Genomic DNA, 16,181 nt, shown 5'->3' with positions numbered 1-16,181 from the left:
TCAACAGAATCGACAGGAAACCAACACCAGCACAAGCAATGAGAGTTCAGGTATACATGCCGACATCACAAGGTGACAATGAAGATGTAGAAAAACTATATGATGATACTCAACACTTAATCCAGTACGTAAAGGGAGATAAATATCTAATAGTCGGGGGGGACAAAAAAGCAGTTGTAGGGGAAAGAGTAAAAGAAATGGTTACAGGAGAAGACGGACCTGGTACTAGGAATGAGAGAGAAGAAAGACTAGTTGAGATGTACAATAAACTTCAGCTAGCAATAGCAAATACTCTCTTTGAGACTCACAAGAGGTGGTGGTACACTTGGGAAACGATGCGAGATATGTGAAGATTTCAGTTACATACCATCATCTTCAGGCAGAGATTCAGAAATCAGATACTGGACTGTAAGGTGTACACAGAAGCAGATACGGATGCAGATCACAATTTAGTAGTTTTGTTCAATGACTTGATGCCAAAATCTACATGAGTGGGCTCTACACATGCTTTATAAGAGAACTAATCAAATGTAGACAGATTCCGTAACCATTGAAATTATCCCCTCAATGATTTGTTTACTTAACATAACTGCTAACAAAAAGAGCTGAATATGGAGCTTTGATAAACCAGTCATGACAGGCCAATGACAGCATTGTGAGCTGTAAGGAGAGAGAGTCACAACACACACACACACACACACACACACACACACACACACACACACACACACACACACATTATTGTTAAAGACAGAATAACATCTTGCCCCGGGCTCACCTGGCTTCTGCTGGTGGCTCACGAAGCAGCCGACTGACTTCGACCATGTCTTTTGGGTACTCGAGCACAGCGTCTGCCCAGCCCTGTGTTGCCATTGCTTTGTAGTCGTGGGCCCTTATGAAGTGGACGATGGCTGCAGTTAGGCTGGGGCACGAGTGCCTCACCGCCAGCACAGCTGCAGCCGCCGCCGTCTCCACCTCCAGCTGTGCCGCCACCTGCTGTTCGCAGGCGGCCTTCAGCGCGGACAGGCCGTATTTGTCGGCTGCCATTAACAGCTCCCGGGCCGTGTCGGTCAGCTGGGGTGCCTGCAGGGTGTACATGTAAGACAGCAGCTGCCTCAGCACCGGGCCCTCCACGTCCGCGATTCTGACTTCACCACAGCTGGCCTCCAGCTTGTCGTGCTGGAACATGGCTCGGAACACGGGGCTCCTCTCTTCCAGGACCGCACGGTGCGCCGCCAGCCGCGTCTCTCCTGCCACCAGCGTCATGACCGCGCCCTCGCCCGCATCTAGCAGGGCGCCCAGGTCCACGGCCGCCATCCTCTGAACCTCAGCAGCTGACGACATGGCGGAAGGTCCTGAAACACGGCGCCACCGAGCCCACCTTACACAGCACCCTCCACACTTGTACGACGCACGTGCAGACCAGTACAGCAGCTGCAATTTTTTTTTTTTTTGTTGTTTTATGGCGCACAACTACAATGGTCATCAGCGCCCAGACTACATTAGGAATGCACAGCGAGGCACTACGTTAAAACAGCAACTAAAATGGAAAACACGATAAAAGACAGATTGACAGGTATAGGATTAAAAAAACAGCAGAATCAAATCTCCTTAGACATGTTTGTCAAGTGGATAAAACAAAGAACGCGAGCAGCTGCTCCTGGGTCATCCGCTAAAATGGCATCCAGAGTACACGGCAGGCCAAGATCAACGGGCAGTGTATTAAAATTCGGACAGGACGTTAAAATGTGGCATACCGTCAGCAATTCGCCACATGGGCAGAACGGCGCCGGCACAGCCATCAGCAAATGGCGATGGCTGAACCGGCAGTGTACAATTCGTAACTGGGCCAAAACGACCTCCTCCCGCCGAGAAGGGCGTAAGTGCAGCCCAATCGGCATGCCACAGCGATAAAATGCGCTGACAAATGACCCTGCTACAATCCCATGAAGGGACACAACAAGAAGCTGTCCGAGGCTGGAGGACCGCAGCCTTGGCCACGGCATCTGCAGCTTCGTGCCCAGGGTTACCGACACGGCTAGGAACCCACATAAAGGTAACAAGAGAATCGTCGTCCAACAGCTGCTGAAGAGAGCGTTGGATCCGGTGCACAAAAGGGTGAACCGGATACAGATCACTGAGGCTCTGGATGGCACTAAGGGAATCGGAGCAGATGACATAAGCAGAATGTCAGTGGCGGCAGATGTAAAGAACAGCCAGGTAGAGAGCAAATAGCTCAGCTGTGAAGACCAAACAATGGCCACGGAGCCGGTATTTGACACTGTGTGCCCCGACAATAAAAGAACACCCGACACCGTCATCGGTCTTAGAGCTATCTGCATAAATGAAGATCATATTAATTAACTTTGAACGAAGTTCGATAAAACGGGAGCAGTATACCAAAGTGGGGGTAACCTCCTTTGGGAGTGAACTGAGGTCAAGGTGAACGCGAACCTGAGCCTGGAGCCAAGGTGGCGTTTGGCTCTCGCCCACTCTAAAGGTTGCAGGGAGTGAAAAATCAAGGTGCTGAAGGAGCCGACGAAAGGAAACTCCAGGGGGCAGCAGGGCAGAGACATACAACACGTATTGACGGTCGAGAGAGTCGTCAAAAAAGGAACGATAAGATGGGTGGTCGGGCATTGACAATAGCCGACAGGCATACCGATAAAGCAGTATATCGCACTGGTAGGTTAGTGGCAATTCAATTCACCAGCTTCAGTATGAAGACTCTCGACGGGACTAGTATAGAACGCTCCCATCGCAAGACGTAAACCCCGGTGTTGTATATGGTGGTGGTGGTGGTGGTGGTGGTGGTGGTGGTGGTGGTGGTGGTGTGTTGGGGCTTATGGGCGCTCAATATCGAGGTCATCAGCGCCCTGACACACATTAAAAGGAACGAATGTGGACAGACCTAAGAAAACTAAAGCACACACTCAAACAAAGCAGGAAAAGAAAGAAAATGCTACCTAAGAAAGTAAAACCTACGGAAAGGGGAAACATGGCAACAAGAATGTCGCAGGAAATTGTTATTGGCTGGCCACTTACATAAAATATGGGCGAGCTTGTCACACAGTGAGCAAATTAAAATCCTCTCCCTAAAATCTTTGTAAAAACATTTGACAGGGCACAGAACTTTAAAACTCTAACCACATTCGTCCGAGTGTTGCCTACAAGAGATGGCAGGTCCGCTGGCAAGTCAGCCGCGACCCGCTCGTCAGAAAATAAAACGCAATCCAATAAAACGTGGCGCACAGTGACCTGGACGCCGCAAGTACCACAAACTGGAGGGTCCTCTCGCCGGAGCAGGAAGCCGTGCGTCATAGGGCTGTGGCCTACTCGAAGCCGAGTGAGAAGAACCTCGTCCCGTCGATGGGGCTGAAAGGAAGTACACCACACACGCGTTGTGGGCTTGACTATACGGAGCTTATTGTCAGTCACTTCCAGCCACTCATCCTCCCACCGACGCATGACCCGTGAGCTCAACAGCGAGGTGAGTGCGTGCAAGGGGATAGCACACTGAGATACTTGTGGGGCGAGACACGCCTCCTTGGCTGCAAGATCTGCCCTTTCATTCCCAGCAATGCCAACATGCCCCGGAACCCAGCAGAAAGCTACAACCTTCCCCAGTCGCTGTAGTTGGAAGAGGGCATCCTGGATGGTCTGGACAATTTTGTCTGCCAGATAGAAACGTTGCAATGAGTGAAGGGCACTGAGTGAATCGGAACAGACAAGAAATTTAGGAGAGGAAGAATGTCTCATGTGCTCCAGTGCCCGCAGGATCGCAAACAATTCTGCATCAAAGACAGTAAAAGTCTGAGGCAGTCGGACCTTGAGGACACGATATGGAAAAACAACTGAGCAACCAACAGAATCCTCTTGTTTCGACCCATCCATAAAAACAGCTACATAGTCGTGGTGCTCAGATAAAATGGCAGAAAATGCTGCATTAAAAACGGTAGCAGGAGTGCAATCTCTCTTGTACTGCAATAAATCTAAAATCACTCCAGGCCTCTTCAGTAACCAGGGTGGCAGGCGGTTAAAACCTTGAATTTGGGGTTGTACAGACTCCACACCGAAGGACTCTAGTACACGTTGCACACGGATCCCAAACGGCAACGTAGCCCGGGGACGGCGGGAAAAAAGGCGGTCCAGAGATGGATGGGCAACAAGATGGTGAGCAGGCGATCTGGGAGCTGCAAGAAACTTACAAGCCTGGCGCACCAGCAGGAGCTGCCACCGGATGGTAAGTGGCGGTTCGCCAGACTCAGCACAGAGGCTGGGTACGGGACTGGTCCGATAAGCACCCGTGGCCAGTCGGATCCCAGCATGGTGAACAGTGTCAAGGCTCCGCAAATAAGATGGCCTCGCTGACCCATATACTGTGCACCCGTAGTCCAGCCGTGAACGCATAAAACTGTAGGAGACGCGCCCTGTCCGCGCCCCAAGGCCTGTGGCTGAGGCACTTGAGGATGTTCAGTGCCTTCAGCGTTCTGGCTTTCAAGTCACGTAGGTGTGGCAGCCATGACAACCTGGAGTCAAAAATTAGGCCAAGAAACCGCACTGTCTCTAAAATGTAGGACAGTATCCCCCATATGCAAGGCAGGCAAAGTAAAAAGATGACGAGAACGATTAAAATGAACACAAACACACTTTTCGGCAGAAAACCGAAAACCCGTCTTTGCAGCCCACTCCTCTAACCGCCGCACTGTTAGCTGCAACTGACGGCTCACGGTTGCAACACTGGAGGAGGAACAGAAAACAGCAAAGTCTTCAAATAAGGAGCACTGTACTGAACTCCTCACCGTAGACGTTATACTGTTGATGGCTATGGCAAAGAGGGTAACACTTAAAACACTGCCCTGGGGGCACCGTTCTCTTGCTCAAAGCGATCAGACAGTGTGTTACCAACGCGGGTCCGAAAAAACCGCTGAGACAGGAAAGACCGGATGAAAATCGGGAGGCGGCCACGAAATCCCCATTGATGCATTTGTGCAAGAATACAGTGTCTCCAAGTAGTATCATACGCCTTACTGATATCAAAGAAGATACCGATACAGTGATGCTGACAGAGAAAAGCCTGCTGAATAGCCGCCTCTAGGAGGGTCAGGTTGTCGACCGTGGACCGAAATTTTCGGAATCCACACTGAAAGCGCTAAGGAGCTGTCAGGTCTCTAGCAGCCAGACCAGACGACGGTTAACCATCCGTTCCAGGGTCTTTCCGACACAGCTTGTCAAGGCGATACTACGATAACTACCGGGACATGTGCGGTCCTTTCCTGGTTTGAGGAGAGGGATGAGAATTGCCTCCCTCCACGAGGTGGGGAACACCAGTCTGCCATACGAGATTAAAACATTCGAGGAGGATTTCCTTTGGCGCCGCTGGCAGATGTCGAAGCATGGAGTACCGGATGCGGTCGTAACCTGGTGCAGTGTCAGAAGTCTCAGTAAGTGCCGATTCAAGTTCCCACATGGAGAAAGGGCAATTTTAGGCCTCAGAACTGTTCAACCGAAAGTCCAAGATCGCTGTTTCGACAGTCGCACGGTAGCGACGAAACGCTGGATCCTGATCTGCAGTGGCAGTACTTTGTGCAAAATGCTCTGCCAGCGTCTGAGCAATGGCTCTGGGTGTCGTTTGGAGGCATCCCTGGTTCAGGACAGCAGCTATTGGTAAACGGCTGTGTTTACCGGAAATCCTCCGGATGGCTTCCCATACTCTTGTGGAACAAGTGGAACGGTTGACGAGTCCAGGAACTCCTGCCATGACCTTTTCTTGCTCCCTGTAATGACACGGCGTGCCCTGGCTCTCGTGATTCGAAAGGCGGTAAGATTGACCGCTGTTGGGCGGCATTTAAATCGGTGAAGAGCCGCACGCCTGACCCGGATGGCTGAACGGCACTCTTCTGTCCACCAAGGCACAAGGCGCCGCTTAAGAGTGCCAGAAGACTGTGGTATGGACAGGTCAGCAGCATGATGGACCACAAGCGTGATGTGATCCACCCATTCCTGTACGTTATTGTGGCGGTCAAAGACAGCCAACCGAGTGAACAGTGGCCAGTTAGCCCTGCCAATCATCCACGATGGTGGCCGCTGCTCCAGTGATACACTATCCAGGAAATGAATGCGGATAGGGAAGTGATCGCTGGAATGAAGGTCGTCAATGACCTCCCAGTGAACAGAGTCGGTGAGGGTTGGAGAGCAGAAAGATAGGTCAATGGCTGAGAATGACCCTGTAGCAGTAGAGAAATGAGTCAGAGTACTTGTGTTGAGGATGCACAACACTTGAGATGTTAGGAGGCTCTCCAAAATTCGACCTCGAGCGCAAAGAGAAGTGGAGCCCCACAGGGCATGATGGGCATTGAAGTCTCCCAGGAGGAGAAATGGGCGGGGGAGTTGGTCGATAAGATCTGTGAGAGCGTCTAAGGTCATTGCATCCAGAGGGGGTAAATAAAGGGAGCAAACGGTAAGCCTCCGAGGTGAATGAATTTCAACTGCAACTGCTTGCAGGTCAGTATCCAGGGGGAGAGCAGAGGAGTGGTGGTCATTATTGACAAACACAGCGACTCCGCCTTTGGCCCTTTCTCCAGTCAGGTCATCTTTGCGATATGACGTATAGCCCCTTGGTACAGGGGCATCAGATGGTTTTAAATGCGTTTCCTGTAAACACAAGCACAGGGGACGTTGCCGTGCTAGGAGGTTCAGTTCCTCCACATGTGCCCGGAATCCATCCATGTTCCACTGTATAATGGGAGCCATCTATAAGGGTGGGAGTACCTTCATTCTCACTTTCTGTTGGGGAGCAGAGCCCACAACAGGTGGAGGCTCAGTTTTGGGGCGAGATGATTGCCCCAGTCTGACATCAACCTACATCGCCTCAGAAGAGGAGTCGAGAGAGACGTCAGAGAGAATGACATCCACATCAGGAGACTGTATAACTGCAGTCTCCTTTAGTGGGCGAGTCTTCGTCTTTGGCTTCGGTGTTCTGGACTGAGGTGGCATTGGAGCCAAAACCTCAGAAGCAGTAGGGGGTGTAGCAGCACTGGGCAGTGCACAAGACTGGCCCCGGGAAGGGGCAGGAAGTTCCATGATGTCAGCTACCACGGCCTGGTCAGAAGGCCGGGGGGGAGCAGCAGGCTTCACAGGAACGGCAGCAGCAAACGTACATTGACAAGCGCAGGTGCTAGTGCTGACAGTAGCAACCTCCGTTTGTGTAGCGGCATCAGTTTTCAAGACTGGTTGTTTGAGAACGGAAGAAAAGGAAGCAGCGAACGTGGGCGGCTGCATGGACTTTTAGATTTTCTTCGCCTCACCATATGGGATGCGTTTTGTAGTTTTTAGTTCCTGGATCTTCCGTTCCTCAAGGAAAACTCTGCATACCCTACTCCACACAGGGTGATCCCCAGAGCAGTTGACACACTTGGGAGGAGAGGAGCAACCAACTCCCTCATGGGCGGATTTACCACAATTCCTGCAAGTGGCTTCCCCTCTACAGCCGAGAGTAGTGTGTCCAAAGTGTTGGCATTTAAAACACCGCATGGGGTTGGGGTAATAAGGCCGTACACTGAGACGTAGGAAACCTGCCTTCACATGCTCTGGCAATTTGGTGGTGTTAAATGTAAGGATAAATGAGTCAGTCTTTATGAGAGCACCATCCACCCGTTTCATAATGTGTTGCACGTCGACAATTCCTTCCCGGGACCATTCAGCCTTCAGTTCGTATTGGGGAATGTCAACGATATCTCTGCAAGTCACAACACCCTTGCTGTAGTTCAAGGTGATGTGAAATTCTGTCTCTATCGCAAACTCCCCAAGAAATTGTGCCTTCTGAAGGTTCTGGACTTGCTGGAAGCTAGATGTTTCAACCAACAAGGTGCCATTTCGCAAGCGCTTTACAGATTTTAATGTGCCAGCAATACCTTCTAAGCCCTTCTGTATATAAAATGGAGAAACTTTTTCAAAACTCCCATCTTTAAATTATGAAAAACACATTCTGCGAAGCAGCATGCGTTCTGTTACTACTACCTGAATCAGGAGGACTGGCTACACGAGCCCTCTTGTTGGATTGGGTGTTACAACCCACCAGCGGTCCACCCTTTCCGCTGGCAGGAGAAGAATAAAAGTTCGAGGGTTCCATCTCGGTCCCACGAGCAGCTAGGGAACTAGAAGTCCACCTAGACAGAGCCCCGCGTGCCTAGGTAAGCCTTATACAAGTGGGGCGCGGCAGGTGCCCCAGAGGTTGCCCGCTTGCGACTGTTCCACCCCAACAGCCATGCATCTTATAGGCGCGCAGCACACCGTAAGATTGAGGGGTTTTTATAGAGGTTTACCTTCCTCGCAATCCAGGCGGTCAAGCTAAGATTACCATTCCCCGCAGCACACAACATTCCACCGCCGCGCCATGCGGTGGTTGCTGAATCATGTCCGGGGGTTACGGTGACAGGAGACTGGCGGCGCTGACCAGTCCCCAGCTCAGGACCCCGGGGTCGCCAAGTCCGTACTCAGCAAATGAATGCTGAGCCCCTGGGGGACCGGTGTTGTATAGAGTTGAGGCGGCGTAAGATGGATGGCCGTGCAGAGGAGTACACGAAGCTCCCATAATCCAGCTTTGAACGGACCTTCGACCGATATAGACGAAGCAGGACGGTTCGATCCGCTCCCCACGACATTCTACTGAGAACACGGATGACATTTAGAGAACGGATACAACGGGCAGCCAAATATGAAACATGTGGCGACCAGATAAGTCCTTACCGAGTCGTAAGGACGGCAGGAGAAACGCTTTGTAGCGGCAGAAGTTAATACAGACCGTTTTCTCGGCAGAAAAACGGAAGCCATTGGCGACACTCCAGGAGTAAAGACGGTCAAGACAGCGCTCCAGGAAACATCTCCGCTGTGCGCTGCAATAGATGGTAAAATCGTCCACGAAAAGGGAGCCTGATATATCAGGTGGGAGGTAATCCACTATTGGATTGATTGCTATGGCGAAGAGAGCGACTCTCAAAACTGAGCCCTGTGGCACCCCATTCTCCTGGCGAAAGGCGTCTGACAGGACAGAACCCACATGTACCCAGAACTGTCGAGCCATTGAAAAGGAACGAATAAAAAGAGGGAGGCGACCGCGAAGGCCCCATGTATGCATGGAGCGGAGAATGCCCGCCCTCCAACAGGTGTCGTAAGCCTTCTCCAAATCAAAGAACACAGCCGCGGTCGGGCGCTTCCGCAAGAAGTTATTCATAATGAAGGTCGACAAGGTAACCAGATGGTCAACAGCAGAGCGGCGCCTACGAAATCCACATTGTACATTGGTAAGTAGGCGTCGAGACTCGAGCAGCCAAACCAAACGGGAGTTAACCATTCGCTCCATCACTTTACAGACACAGCTGGTAAGCGAGATGGGTCGATAACTGGAAGGCAAGTGCTTGTCCTTCCCCGGCTTAGGGATCGGGACAACAATAGACTCGCTCCAGGGGAACATGACCCTCAATCCAGATGCGACTATAAGTACGAAGAAGAAAACCTGCAGGAGAAAGGTTCTTCAGCATCTGAATAGAATCAGGCCCTGGAGCGGAGGACCGTGACCAGGCAAGTGCATTGTCGAGTTCCCGCATGGTGAATGGGGCATTATAACTTTCACGATTCGAGGAGCGGAAGTTAGGTGGCCTTGCCTCCTCTGCCTGTTTTCGGGAGAGGAAGGCAGGGTGGTAATGAGCGGAGCTCGAAACCTCTGCGAAAAAGCGGCCGAAGGCATCGGAGACATCCTCAGGGGCCACAAGGACGTCATTCGCGACCGTCAAGCCAGAAACTGGTGAGTGGACCTAGTGCCAGATAGCCGGCGCAGGCTACCCCAGACAACAGAAGGAGTAAAACTGTTGAACGAGCTTGTGAAAGCAGCCCAGCTGGCTTTCTTGCTTTCTTTAATAACACGACACTGCGCACGTAACCGTTTATAATTAATACAATTTCTATAGAACAATACTGATACTAAGGAGGAAAGGAAGCATGTTAAGCGCGTAAAATGACCATCATTCAATACAAATTCCCGAAAACGCTCAAATACCCCATTACCCGTGTAGGACATTACACACACACACACACACACACACACACACACACACACACTTGAAATGCATACCGTCTCGGCAGTCCAACTTTTATTTGGCGCCCCTGCATTACCGTATGTTCAGTGATGCTGCACACTCCGCGGGAACTCGATCCAATTCTGTTTTGATTTGTGCGGCAGCCCAACCCTCCTAATGAAAGAAAAAGTTTAACAACAGCACGAAACTTTCTCTCCATTTTCAGTCGCATTCGGTACACTGACCAATTCTGTGAACTGTAAGATGTGCACCGTTGAAATTCTTCACGCCACCTTTGGAATAATCACACTTGCGAAAGCGCCAAAAAAAATGTTGCGCTCTTTCGTCGGAGTTTAGCAGACTCGTGAGACGCCCCCGTACACAGAGGGTGGCCCGCAGGACGAGTCCCTCCCTCCCTCCTCCTGCTGGACTCCAGGCTGGACACCGCTGGCCTCCAGGGCGTCGCCGACTCTCCTCACGTCTCACTCACTGCTGCTCATTCACGCCTTTAAGTCGCAATTTATGAATTTCATTTTAGGTTTGTCGTCATTAACCGACACGATTTCGACGAATCTTCAGATAGCAGTTCCGGTCAACTAGCCGTCGTCTGTGTTCAGAACTCATGTTTGAAAGTAGGGAAGAACAAACACCTTTCTTGTGAAAAAGGATGTACGTTGTTATACTTTACATTACTATTTAATAAATTTAGTATTTTTTACGGAATGAAGCGAATTATCCTATTTATAGGTGTATTCCTACAGCAAAACATGCTTCGCGTAATTTACTGCACGCGAGACTCAAAAGTGAATTTTGTTAGCTTTACCGAGGTGACACTATCGTGAGTTTGTAAATAAGTTGGTATTTCGTCGAATTTATCCGACTTTCTCACACGATTTTGTTCACTGAGTTATCCAACGGATCCCTGAAAACAGTATACAGATTTTGTTTTTATTCATCGTTAACACCGAGTATTTGTGATAAAACAATCAATCCAGAATTTATGTTAAACAAGAAATTACGTAATTTTTCATAAAAAATAAATTAAACTTTTATTAGCCCTATGTTTTCGTATTATGGGACCCATAGTATTCACGCAGGGAGTGGGCTGGTTCTTTCATTTCCTTTCGAAAGACGAAATCATTTTTTATTAATTGCAAAGGTGTTTAGTATATTTCATAAAAAATATTGCACGTTTCTTTAAAGTACTTTTCAATTCTTTGTGAAGCATCATCGTGATCACAACGATTCAATTCACGTAATCACAATCGACAAGAAAAATGAGAAATGAACCGGGCGACAAATGACGACGATTTTGTGGCGATCCCGATCACACTACAGCGCTAGGGGAACAAACGACGACGACACACGGTGTGTCCGTTGCAGTCTGAGGCCATCTGCAGAACGTTTCCCAGAGACTGCTGCACTTCACGCCTCCCCTCGCTGCTGTCAATCCTACCCGTCTACTGTTTGTGGGCCGTGGCGCCCTTCCATCGCCGATATCGATATCCCGTGTGACGGAAGAGTCTCCGGTCGGCGCTGGTCGAGCCAGCTCGCGTTGAAAGCCAACCGGCGTCCCTAAAGCCGTCGGCACACGGACCGTGCACCCCAACGTTGGGCGTGCCGAGTTTCTGACGTCATAGCGTGGAATAGCACGTTCTGGAGTCTTTCCGAACGTGCAGAGCAGTATCTGGCATGTCAGATATTCTGAGCGTTGACCAATGAGATGTCACAACGCCACCTACGTCACACGCACGCCGTGTCCATACATTACAGAGTTGTGAGGCGCCATATTGGCATTCATTTCAAGCTTATATGTATGTATGCCGTTCCTGAGCACCAGCACATTGAGAATCACTGGAAAACCCGTTGTTGACTGTGTGGTTCATTGCAATAAAATAATGAGAAATATATTCGTGGCAAAAGAATTGTTGTAACTTGCGTCTTATGAGAGTAGGCTATTTGAAGGCAGCGACACACTCAAAATCCACCGAGAACGCATTATTCTTGGTTAAATTTGATATAATTAAACTTTAATTAGTAACATATCTACGATAAGGTTTTCTGCAAGGGGTAACATACTATCATTGCCTACTATGGATCTGTTGTTGGTCTAGCGCAACGAGCAGCGTCATTGTCTAGTATTGTTTGTTGGTTGGGCCGCGTCTTGACATTTCTAAATTTTATTTCCTAACATTCGCTTTTCTATTAGGTTCTGATACTTTATTATTAGTTTAATATAAGTATATGCTATAATATTTCATGTTATGTAAATATAAGTTCACCTTTTTCTGAGCGGTGACTGTTCGATTGGCTTAATCTACAAGACAGCTTGCGCTACTTGTGTAAAGCTATTTTGCTCCTTTTTCTTTTACGCTTCGTAATTCACATGTTGGAAAGCTTTTGCTACTGGGTAGGAACCGTGATTAAGTAAGACTGATCTTGGGGTTGTACTAAAATGTGGGAATGTTTTATCTTATGCGGAGAAGTATTCCAAATTTGTACCGCACTGTTTGTAATGCAACTTTCATAAGCCTGTGTCCTTATTGATTGGACACGGTACTTCCCTTTTCGTGGACGATGGAGGAAACGTGCGTTTTAATAGAGCTAACGTGGGAATTTTACGCGCGCCCACTGAGTAAACAGTGTGATTTACGAACTAGAAACATCCCTCGACTGCCGCTGGAGTGCGTTGCGATCGCATATACCACGTTGGGGCCCACGTACCGTGTGGACAAGTCGCATCGTCGCTGAGCGTTCAGCAGCGCGTTGAACTCGGCACGCTCAACGTTCACGTTCGACAGCACGGTCCGTGTGGCGACGGCTTAACCGTGGTGCACGGCCTCGCCGCGCTCGTCTTTTGTCGCGCCGGATGTACGGTGGCGATCACTGGGCGCCTCGACGTGCGAGTTTTTTGTGGAATTGTCGTCTCACGCTGAACAGCTTCCCAGCTCTTAACTTGCAAGCTCCAAGTTATTCTGCCTTTAACTGGGACGGTTGTTGAAACTTACTGCGGCATGGCTAGCTGCTGGAGATGGTTCTCAACTTGGTTCCACAGTGGCTGTTTTAAGGAGGCTGATGTTCCTCATTTCGCTTCTCATCGTCTGTGGAGTGAGTGTTTTAAGTGGTTTTCATGCAACTTTTGTTTTAGGCCATACTGGCCGCTTGGGGACTGGTTGCCGTTGTGTAGGCGCCCGGCAGCCGTACAGTTAATGGTTTAATCATTTGTCACGGCAGGATTTGGTATGTTTATTTGATGCTGAAAGTGCCTCAAGGCAACTGGAAGTGATCTCTTAAGTTTCCAGCTAATTTACTGGGAGACGGGTACTTTAGAGTATTGCTCCACAAGAATTTGGGGGCAAGCTTATTATATATTCAAGTGTGGCTGTGATTTGACCTTGTTTTCGTTGCAGTCTATTTGTGCTGCAGGCCATTTGTTGAGTCTGCTCGTTTCGTGGCGTCGGTAGGGTTTTGGATTCTCGTCAGGACCACTCACTGTGAGGCCGGTCGGGCTATATATATATATATATATATATATACCGCCTGCTAGTGGGCCCTTGCAGAAGCCGTGGGGAGTGAAGGCTCGGACTGCCTGCCTGCCGCAGCGCTATTGCTTCCAAATACTGCTGTGGGCCTTAACGCTGTTCTCTAAAGTTGAGTGAGGCCACTTTGTCAATATTAGCGTTTCTGTAAGTCATTTTACAAGTTATTACTAGCTATTCTTATTCAACACTTGTGTTAATTATTTGTGTATGTGCAACTCATTGTTCCTGTGTGCCAGTTTTGCGACCTTGGCTGGCCCACTTTGCATGTTTAGTATAAGCATGTTCACTGTGGACCTTTATGTGGGAAGTTCAGTTTTACTAATCTTTAAGATCTTTGTTTTTTTAATGAACTTGTGGTATTATGTGGCTGTGTAACTTTGGGTTGGAAGTGTATACCGTTACTAGCCTTTTGAGATACGGTTAAACAAGAACGATTGTTTATGATTGGTTATTCACCGTGCCTGCTATCCATGTTTTGGTTGCGAATGCAAAATATGATTCTATTTCGTGTTTATGCAATTCAGTTACAGTGAAATTTTTTATATTGCATCAGTAAGAGGGCGAATGTCCGAACGGAAGTTTATAACAAAGTCTGTTTTGAGTGAAACTAAAATTGTGAAACAATGACAAGCTTGTCCACCACCTGTGATCCCGGGCTTCCTATTTCCTTTAAACACCCGCTGGTTGTGTGTGACCGCTCTGTAGTTCCTAACCCGACCATCGTGCTACTTTTTATCCCTTTTAAAAAAAAGTACGTTTCATTTCAAGGCGAGGCTACGCACTAAACTTTGTCTTCAAAACGAATTTAATCAGGGTGTATACATGGACAAGGAAAAAAATTCCCGGATTTCCCGGTTAAAAATACACTTTCTTCCGGGTGACAGTATATTTTTCCTTATCAATCGTTTGAATGGTTATAGTTTTATACATGGGCATACAATTGATTTGGAAGTATCTTTGATGTGCAGCAACATGTACGCTCCGTATCTTCGTATTACGACAGCACACATTGGAATTCCACTAGACACCACATGTTACTTTCCGAATAATTGAAATCGAGATTTCGATGAGCTTTTGTAAGCGGTTCGTAGCTCATGTCACGTGATCTCGCCAGCCGATGACAGCGGATATTCAGACCATAGGACAGGGGATGGAGTCAGCCAACAGCAACACCACTGTTAAGTAGGACGAACACACAGACAGGGAAAGTTAATAGTTTAAATTACTATACATAGTGTTGCTACAAGAAAAGAAAAGCTTTCACAAATAATATTGGTCTCAAGCTGCAGCAGAAGCTAAGCTTTCGCATATACTGTTGATCTTTTATGCGCGTGTTACACTTTACGATGTATCACACATATGTGCCAGTAATATTTTTAATGACATAAATGTCTTTTCTTCAGGGTTCAAAATTCTTCTGACTGGCTCGTCATCGAAGAGTTGATTTTTAAATGAGAGTCAAACGCTCCGTGATTTGATAAATTCATGGTACATTCTTGCACATAGCTCAACTTACGTAAAAGGATATTTACTTTGAAAGTAACGCTTTTCAAACCACCATTCGCAATATTTTCCCGCGACCTGTTAGAAATAGGTTCGTTTCAGCAGTTGCCAGACAGCGCAGATAGCAGGCGATACCGCGCTTGGATAGCTATCATGCCGTAGGAAGCCCCCGTATGTGCGTACGTGTAAAACATTGAAAGATCATACATTATGTCATAAAAGAAACAAGACATCAGAGGATACTGCAAGAGCATCAGAATTTCGTTAACCATATTAAAATGTGCACATTTAAAATGCATACTTAAAGGGCACATTCGTATGTCCAGATTACAAATGAAATATACCTCGACCTCATATTAAGCTTTTCAGTGTGGTTTTCGGGGTGTAAATTTTCTTGGAGCACCAGTACTGTATTATATCATGTTTGGGTCTTTATTATGGCATAATGGCATCCGTGCTAGGAAATGAAAACGTGCACTTGAAATGCAGCGAACAGTTGAAACGAGCCAGTACTGTGGAATTAAAAATTTCGTTTCAAATACATTGACTGCCTCTGCGGGAAAAGTTAACAAAAGCCCAATTTGTTTAGCAAACAGACAAAAATAACTTCATTGTTCCGCAAGGCGATTAATGCTTGACTGTCAGAAAGGTAGAAATAAAATAAAATCCGAAACTAATGACATATTTCAGCCTCCCGTAATTATGTGAATGTGTTTTAACTCACTTGACAGCTCCCGGTCGCAGATATCCGTTTTGTTTTCATTTGACGTGAGAGTAAACGAAGGGGAAACAGCAAAATCACTGAATGTAAACACGGGTCACGTGGAGACTGCCCACTGTAGCTCAGACTGGTCTGCGCGTCAGCCCCGGATGTACGATACCTGCGAACCGGGTCAATAGTTAAAAGAAAAATCGAATTTTCAAAATATGTTCATCTTGAAGCGTACATCTTTCTGAAAAGTCTGAAACATAAAACATACGTATTCGAGGAAATGTAAGACATTATTTGGTCTTAATGTATTCCAAAGTGCAGTGCCAAGCCTCTTCAGAAAGCCTTTTTCTA

The 16,181-nt window shown here is 48.0% G+C and overlaps 1 protein-coding gene across 1 annotated transcript in view; it reads right to left on the bottom strand.

Annotated features, from left to right (window-relative positions):
- The window catches only part of LOC126427153 (poly [ADP-ribose] polymerase tankyrase-1-like), a 66,382-nt gene extending 50,452 nt beyond the window's left edge, over positions 1-15,930 (bottom strand). Inside the window, exons 1-2 of the mRNA XM_050089378.1 lie at positions 15,843-15,930; positions 779-1,355 (exon numbers count right to left, since the gene is read on the bottom strand). Coding sequence (XP_049945335.1) covers positions 779-1,344 — 566 coding nt within the window. The 5' untranslated portion in view covers positions 1,345-1,355; positions 15,843-15,930. The remainder of the gene's footprint in view (positions 1-778; positions 1,356-15,842) is intronic.
- Positions 15,931-16,181: the final 251 nt, after the last annotated feature.

This window comes from Schistocerca serialis, chromosome 11 (genome assembly GCF_023864345.2).
Source record: "Schistocerca serialis cubense isolate TAMUIC-IGC-003099 chromosome 11, iqSchSeri2.2, whole genome shotgun sequence".
Taxonomy (NCBI): domain Eukaryota; kingdom Metazoa; phylum Arthropoda; class Insecta; order Orthoptera; family Acrididae; genus Schistocerca; species Schistocerca serialis.
Note: the sequence above shows the minus strand (reverse complement) of the source record. Positions and strands in the feature narration are given on the sequence as shown.